At 46.1% G+C, this 8,854-nt stretch overlaps 1 protein-coding gene across 1 annotated transcript; it reads left to right on the top strand.

The window, feature by feature from the left end:
• Nucleotides 1-599: 599 nt before the first annotated feature.
• Nucleotides 600-8,571, top strand: yju2b (YJU2 splicing factor homolog B; the record flags this gene model as incomplete). The annotated part of the gene is made up of 9 exons (XM_080522773.1): nt 600-722; nt 4,445-4,498; nt 4,601-4,683; nt 4,802-4,857; nt 5,016-5,076; nt 5,211-5,353; nt 6,749-6,921; nt 7,268-7,406; nt 8,030-8,571. The coding sequence occupies exons 1-9, from the start codon at nt 681-683 to the stop codon at nt 8,569-8,571; spliced, it is 1,293 nt and encodes a 430-aa protein (XP_080378899.1). The 5' UTR covers nt 600-680.
• Between the last annotated feature and the right edge of the window lie 283 nt (nt 8,572-8,854).

The following is an 8,854-nucleotide window of genomic DNA, read 5'->3' as shown; positions in this document are numbered from 1 at the left end:
CCAGCCTGTTAAAACCTCCCAGGTTTCAGACGTTCTCCACCACCACCTGCTGAAGAGGACCTAACAACACCAACAACAACAACAACATGGTATGCAGGTTATCCTTGTATTTATTTATTTTTTTACATCTGGCTTAGCTGCAAAATCTGAAATATTATGCTATTTTGCTCTCAGGGTTATACAATTTGATGGCAGCTACTAGATTCTAAGTACAAAATGGCGCCGGTTGGGTGGCTGCCAGTGAAACAGCTCAGTCTTACTTCTACTTTTTAGCCCTTTTTTAGCCCTTTTCAACCTTTTATTTCAAACTTTTATCTTTTATCTTTTAACCGGAGTGCTCAATATGTGCCTGATAAACGGAGGAATGCGGGTGTATTCCAGAGAGGAGCTCATTGCCTTTAGGAGTCGAGCCGCCGCTCCCCCTACAGGAGTGCCCAGCGAAATAAGGACACGCAGACGAGGAACGAGGGCTGGCGCGTTCGTGAGGGCGAGGAGAGACAGACAAGCAAATAGGACCTACCTGCCGTCTGTTCTTATGGGGAACGTCAGGTCGCTGGTCAACAAGGCTGATGAGCTCTCTGCTCTGATGAAGGGACAGGGGGAATATGGGAAATGCAGCCTGCTATTCCTGACTGAATCCTGGCTGAATCCTGGTATCCCAGACGGGGCGGTGGAACAAGATGGTTTCACAATGGTCCGCGCGGACAGAACGAGAAACAGCGGTAAGATAAAAGGAGGCGGGATCGCTGTGTTTGTTAATTCCAAATGGTGCAAGCCAGGTCATATCACTATCAAAGAGCAAGTCTGCACTCCAGACATAGAACTGTTGGCGCTAGGTTTGAGGCCAGATCTCTGTCCGAGAGAGTTTTCACATGTTGTGGCTGTGACTATTTACATTCCACCAAGCGCGAACCCGGCGCGCGCAAATGACGTCATCCATTCCTGTATCGCGGGGATACAGACCGCTCACCCAAACGCATTTATCATTGTGAATGGGGACTTCAACCATGTAAATATGGAAAAGACATTGACGGATTTTACCCAGTATGTCACATGTAAAACAAGGGAGAACAAAATACTAGACAAACTATATGCCAATGTGAAGGGAGCCTACACATCCACTGCCCTCCCGCCACTAGGGGCATCCGATCACAATATGGTCTGGATGGAACCAACATACACCCCTATCATAAAAAGGCTGCCTATCACCACCAGGACTGTCCAGCAATGGTCAGAAGACGTGGAGGAGGAGCTGAGGGCGTGTTTTGAAACAACCGACTGGGGGATGTTCCAGAGAGTCCACGGGGAGGACATAGATGGTCTGCTAGACTGTGTCACAGACTATATCAAGTTCTGCGAGGAGAGCATCGTCCCCATTAAAAAGGTACGGTGCTTTCCTAACAACAAGCCGTGGATAAATGGGAACATCAAGAACCTTCTGAAAAGGAAGAGGAGGCTGTTTAAGGCAGGGGACACTGAGGGAGCCAGGGCCACTCAGAAGGAGGTGAAGAAGGAGCTGAGAGCAGCCAAAGAGGAATACAGGAGGAAATTGGAGGGCGGGCTAGAGGCCCACAGCTCCAAGGAGGTGTGGAAGGGCTTCAAGAAGATCACGGGCCACAAGCAGCCACATACTGTGGTGGAGGGGACCCGAGAGCAGGCAGATGACCTGAACTGCTTCTTTAACAGGTTTGACCAACCATCCCCCTGTCACCCCCCACAGCCCCCGACCCTGTCACAGCCCCCGACCCTGTCACAGCCCCCGACCCTGTCACAGCCCCCGACCCTGTCACCCCCCCCATCCCCCTGTCACCCCCCACAGCCCCCGACCCTCTCTTCCCCTCTCCAATGTACCGCACCCCTGGCAACAGTAGCCCCCACTCCCCCTGACACCCCAGCAGCACCCCAGCAGCAACTGCCTCCCCTTACCAACACCAGGAGCCAGGGAGCATGCTTCACACCTGGAGACACCGGTACTCACAGCTTTATAACATCTGAGCAGGTGAGAAGGCAGCTTTCCAGGGTGAATGTGAACAAGTCCAGAGGTCCAGACAACATCAACCCCAGGGTTCTGAAGGTGTGTGCTGGAGAGCTGGCGGACACATTCCAACATCTCTTCAGTCTATCTCTAAGACTGAGGAGGGTGCCACAGCTCTGGAAGACCTCTTGTATCGTCCCAGTGCCAAAGAAGGGACGGCCCAGCACCCCAAACGACTACAGACCTGTCGCCCTGACACCACAGGTCATGAAGATCCTGGAGAGGCTAGTGCTGCAACACCTTAAGCCCCAGGTGAAGGACTTCCTGGACCCCCGGCAGTTTGCATACCAGGAGAGCATGGGGGTGGAGGACGCCATCATTTACATGCTGCACAGGGCCTACACACACCTGGAGAGGCCACAGAGCATGGTGAGGACCATGTTCTTCGACTTCTCCAGTGCATTTAACACTATCAAGCCATCACTGCTGGCTGACAAACTAGCAGTGATGTGTGTGGAGGACTCCCTGACGGCTTGGATCCACAACTACCTCACAGACAGGCGTCAGTATGTGAGACTGCAGGGCTGTCAGTCTGAGGTGGTGGTGTGCAACACCGGTGCCCCCCAGGGAACTGTTCTGTCACCCTTTCTCTTCACCCTCTATACCTCCGACTTCCAGTTTAGCTCCGACCAGTGCCACCTGCAGAAGTTTTCGGATGACTCCTCTATCGTCGGTTACATCACAGACGACAGGGATGAGGAGTACAGGGCCCTGGTGGAGAGCTTCGTGCAGTGGTGCGACACCAACTACCTTTTGCTTAACACCAGCAAAACAAAGGAGTTGGTGGTGGATTTTAGGAGGAAGAGAAGGACCCCAGCCCCCATCATCATCAAGGGGGTGGAAGTCGAGAGGGTGGACTCCTACAGGTACCTGGGAGTACAAATTAATAACAAACTGGACTGGACTGACAACACCGAGGCTCTTCTCAGGAAAGGGCAGAGCAGACTGTTTTTCCTGAGAAGGCTGAGGTCTTTCGGTGTCTGCAACAAGCTGCTGCAAATGTTTTATCAGTCGGTGGTTGCCAGCGTTCTGTTCTTCGCCGTGGCCTGCTGGGGTGGAAACATCTGTGCCAGGGATGCTGCGAAGCTAAACAAACTGGTGAAGAAGGCCAGCTCTGTGGTGGGGACCGGGCTGGACAGCCTAGAGGTGGTGGCAGAACAGAGGATGGGGAAAAAACTGGCGGCCATGCTGGCCAATCCCTCCCACCCGATGTACTGCGAGCTGGCAGGGATGAGGAGCAAGTTCAGCCACAGATTTGTTCTCCCCCGTCAAAGTACAAAAAGATTTGGACAGTCCTTTATTCCAGCTGCACTCCGACTCTACAACCAGGCCCTGCAGGGTGGGGGAGACCTGGAGATGGAACTTTTGGAACTTTTTACTTATTGAGCCTGCACTGTTTTATGTATTTTATTGAATGTTTTTCTGTTTTCTGTACTGAATGTTTTCTGCCCTAACTGAGCTGTTTGACAACAAAATTTCCCCATTGGGGACAATAAAGGTTTTCAATCAGATTGTAAACACAAGTGCAATATTGAATGAATGAATGGTCTTTATTGTCATTGCTATAGTACAGGTACCAAACAACGAAATTTGGGAGGGGGGGCTCCCCTGGTGCTAGGAAAGAAAAAAAAACTAAAAAAACAAGAAGGGAAAAGAGCTGGTTTACATAAATAAAGGCTATGTACACTATCCACTATACTATACTGTACAGATAAAACGACTAGGGTTGTCATATTGCACATAGTGTTATTGCACATTCATTTAAAGTGTCGCAGTTTGCCGGCTTGAAATGTACACATTTGTGCCTCAGCACTACACCTGATTTTTTCAATCCAGCAGCTGCCATCAATCCGTCCAGACTGTCCAGGGCCCAGAACCTAGGTCTTTGCTGTGTTCAGGGCCTGGATGGCCCTGGGGTAGAAGCTGAGCTTCAGTCTGTTTGTCCTTGCGGCCATGGTCCTGTACCGCCTTTTCGAGGGCAAATACAACTGTGAACATTCTAAACCTGCTAACTGCGACACTTTAAATAATTGTGCAACAAATACTATGTGCAATATGACAACCCTTGTGTACATAACGTTCAGATATAGAAAAAGTTAGGATATTTATAGCATAGCATAGAGTACAGCACAGTGTTTTATTGTATAGTATAGTAGTATAGTATAGTAGATAGTGTACATAGCCTTTATTTATGTAAACCAGCTCTTTTCCCCTCTTTTATTTTACCCGTGGCTCTCTTATTTTTAGTCTTTTTTCCTAGCACCAGGGGAGCCCCCCCCCTCCTAAATTTCGTTGTATGGTACCTGTACTGTATTAATGACAATAAAGACCATTCATTCATTAATGACAACTGAATCTGTACAATGTCCACTGTCTCATCTGTCCACGTTCCCACGTCTTCTCTCTCAGGGTGAAAGGAAAGGAGTAAACAAGTACTACCCTCCAGACTTCGACCCTGCCAAGGTCAGTATGCCCACCCGTCACACAGGCGGGTGTGTTGGACAGCACATACTCGAATGGTGAAAGTGATTGAGTATAATGACCTGGTTCTTTCTCTCTCTCTAGCATGGCTCTCTCAATGGCTACCACAACAGCCACCCTCTTCGGGAGAGGGCCAAGAAACTGTCCCAGGGTATCCTCGTCATCAGGTCAGACATACATACATACATACATACATACACACACACACACACACACACACATACATACATACACGAGATTCATTGATTATTGGAAAATGACATGACTCTGTGGGTGTGCTTATAGATTTGAGATGCCCTACAACATCTGGTGCGATGGCTGTAAGAATCACATTGGCATGGGTGAGTGTGTCAACGTTTTTGAGTCAAAAGACTCAATTCCTGCGAATGGGTTTTCAATGGGGTTTTTCATATGATATTGCATGTCAATGTGTCTATAGGGGTACGTAACAATGTCACTGTGTCTATAGGGGTACGTTACAATGTCAATGTGTCTATAGGGGTACGTTACAATGCAGAGAAGAAGAAAGCGGGGAACTACTACACAACGCCAATCTACAGGTAACCACGGATACATGATGTTCATGAGTCAGCAGTTATTGCTTGTCTTTATTATCTGCATTTTGTATGGTATTTATATCCACATGTCCACATATAACCATATTGATTGATCCTGTGTGTGTGTGTCTATATAGGTTCAGGATGAAGTGCCACCTGTGTGTGAACTACATCGAGATGCAGACAGACCCGGCCACCTGCGATTACGTCATCGTGTCCGGGGCGCAGAGGAAGGAGGAGCGCTGGGACATGGCCGACAACGAACAGATCCTCACCACAGGTAAAGGACCTTTCACTTTGACTCGTAATTCACTTCAAACAGTAACACAAGGTGTCAACTAACCGTATCTTCGTACTCCAACAATTCCTTCATTCTGTGTCTGTGTGCGCCGTCATTTCCTATTGTCTTTCTCTCGCCACCTCTCCCTTTCTCATGCCCCATATCTTTCCCTCGACTCCCATATCTCTCTCTAACCCTTGACTGGTTGGGTGTAGGGCTGGGCAAACGATCAAAATTTCTTTTTCGATAATCGCAAGAATTAACGATCAATTATCGATTAATCGATAAGCTTTTTTTTCATTATAGAGAAAGAAAAAAAAATCCCTTGGGGGGGAAAAAACTTTATTTGTGTTGCTATTGCACACATTCATTCATTCACATTCAAACTAGACACTACAGTCAGATAACAATCCTCTTAAACAAGGCAGTGAGTAGCCTAAATTGTTTAACTTAAAAACACATTTTACGTTATAAATAAAAATATAGAAAATAAGTAACTCACCATAGGAGCAGTAAAAAAACAGTTACTCACAAATAGGAGGATGACTGAAAACGTTAGTGTCCTTAAAAGCAATAAACACTTGAAATATATCAGTCTGTGTGGAATGAATGTATACATTATACAAGTTTCACTTTTTGAATGGAATTACTGAAATAAATCAACTTTTTGATGATATTCTAATTATATGACCAGCACCTGTATAAAGCAAATAACAACCTACTCCCTAGGAATATTCAAAAATTGTTTTTTGATAGAGATGGGAGTTATAATTTGAGGGGGGAGTTAAATTTAATACATATTTATGTACGTACAACGTTTAAAAGTTTTTGTATTTCTATATGTGGAGTGAAGCTGTGGAACGGATTGAGTGTGGAGCTAAAGCGGTGTCCAAGCATGACCCAGTTCAAAAAGCGGTATAAAAACATGGTTTTCACCAGGTACGAGGAGGAAGAAGGGCTTTGATAGTCACCAGTTGTTTTCACAGATTATTTGTTTATGAATGAATGAATGAATGGTCTTTATTGTCATTATTATTATTTACATTATCTGTTTTCTATTGTTGGTAAATATGTAAATACATTTGATTTAATTACAAATATATATTATATTAATATTGAAGTCAACTGCAGATTATTAATTATTAATCTCTGAGTATTGGAGAAGGGGTAGGATTAAATAAGCTTATGCTTCTTCCTACTCCTTTTCGGACATGTTAAGTAAATAGTGTATTTTTTTCCCTTTTTTTTTCTTCTTGTTTTTGTTTTGTCTTTTGTTGTTATAACTATTTCTTTTTACACATGTTCGAAATAAAGCATTCATTCATTCATTCATTCATTCATTCAACCCTAACTGTGACTTTTTCCTCCCTCTCCCTGCCTCCCACCCTCCTCCAGAGCGGGCTGAGAAGGAGAAGCTGGAGACTGATCCAATGTACAAGCTGGACCACAGTGGTAAAGACCAGGAGAAGCTGAAGAAGGCTCTCCCCACCCTGTCTGAGCTGCAGGAGCACAAGTCCACCTGGAAGGACGATTTCCAACTCAACAGCTCCCTCCGCAGGAAGTTCAGGGTAAGATAATTCCATTTCTCATTCTATGAAGGGGACTAGATGGATAAGAGGGTGTCATCATTGTTTGAATGTTTTACATAGAATATATATACCTCAACAAAAATGTATAATTCCTTATTCTGCATGACAAATACTATCGCACCATATCTGTTCGAAAGACATATTTCTGTCTGAATATTCTGTATTGTACCCTTCTGAAGAGACGCACCAGTTTGTGTCGTTTTCTCTGTGAAGGAAGACAAAACAGTCATAATTAATATTAGGACACCAGGTGCCAAAGAGAAAACTCAGGTTCTTGTTCTCCTCTCTTGCTTACTGCTATCTGATGCGCTAATCTGATGCGCAGACTGAGAAGAAAGTGATGGCAGACGAGGAGGAGAAGGACAACGCTGTGAGGAAGCGGACCAATCTGTCCATCCCTCTGCTGCCAGAGAAAGAGGAGGACAAGAAGCTGGCAATGCTGCTCACCTACCAGGCCCCTGACTGTGAGTGTGTCCACGCAGACACTCGCACTGACACTAGGGATGCTCCGATCTGGATTTTTGGGGCCGATACGATCACCGTTTTTTTTCCTCAAGATCAACCGATACCGATACCGATTTTTTTTTTAAATACATAACTGTAGGCCTACTGACTGGATAGCCTACATATTTTTTGCTTTTTAGACAAAAGTTTTGATCCATTAGGCACCAAGCAAACGCAGACCCATTTTTATGGCATAGTAAAGGTCTGGCCTATCACCCAGTTAGGGCCTGAAGCCCAAGTCAGTCGATATGGCTGTATAAAATACATCATAAACGTGGCCTTCATGGTTTACATACTGTTACGTCCTCCTATGTTTTCTGTTCAGTTATCTGTCTTCCCCAGGAAAAAAAAAAAAAAAACGGTTTTTGCGATCGGCCATTTTTGCCGATCACCGATCGAGTCATTTGGAGTGAAATCGGCCGATTTAAATCGGTGGCCGATAAATCCGAGCATCCCTAACAAACACTACCTCACACATGCCACACACACACACACCCACACCCACACACACTCCTTATTGTTTCGGAAACATTTTCCTAATCAATTGCTCTCCTCCTCATCCCCCCCCCCCCCGTCTTTTTAGCCTACGACGACAGACAACATAACAAACGGAAGGAGATCTCGCACCGCTCCTGGTTCACTTCCCCCACCCTGCCACAAGGGAGCGCTGCAGGCAGCCTGCTGCAGAAGCTGGGCATGCAGGGGAAAGGAGCCGCCGTAGCCAAGGCCCTGAATCCCCAGTTCTCCCCCAGCCCCCACAGTCTCATCCGTAGGAGGACCGACGGCCCCGTGAACAGACCGGAAGCCTGCGCTAGTGCCAACATCGCACAGAGGAAATCAGACCCTGGAACCAATGGCGCCGGCCTCTCGCCAGAGGGGAAGGAATTGGAGGTGACGCCGAAGTCGGAAGGGACCGATTTGGATGTTACAGAGCCACAACAGGGACAGGAAACAGCAGAGACGGATAGTACAGGAGCTCAGAGCACCGCAGAAGAAGAAGAACAGGACAGAGGACTATCGAGAGCAGAGGATTGTGGGACAGGGGAGGGCAGTGAGAACAGCTCGGGAGCTCTGAGGTCTCTGGTAGCAGACTACAGTGATTCAGAATCAGACTCAGGACAATGAAGAGAGATCTGTCAATGGTGTTACCTTTTGACTATTGACTTTTAATATGAAAGGTATTGACTGTGTGTGTGTGTGTGTGTGTGTGTGTGTGTATATGATGGTGTATATACCCCAAATCATTTATTAGATGACTGTCTTGCACCGATTGAAAGGTATTTTTTATTTTTTAGTTAACTGCGTTGTCCTTTCTGAATCAGAGGACATGATTGAAGGTGTATTTCAGTGGGATGTTGTCAGTGAATGTGAATACATCATCAAAATAGTTTATTTAGATTAGATTTAT

Source organism: Nansenia antarctica (assembly GCF_963989245.1).
Source record: "Nansenia antarctica genome assembly, chromosome: 2".
Classification (NCBI taxonomy): Eukaryota; Metazoa; Chordata; class Actinopteri; order Argentiniformes; family Microstomatidae; genus Nansenia; species Nansenia antarctica.
Note: the sequence above shows the minus strand (reverse complement) of the source record. Positions and strands in the feature narration are given on the sequence as shown.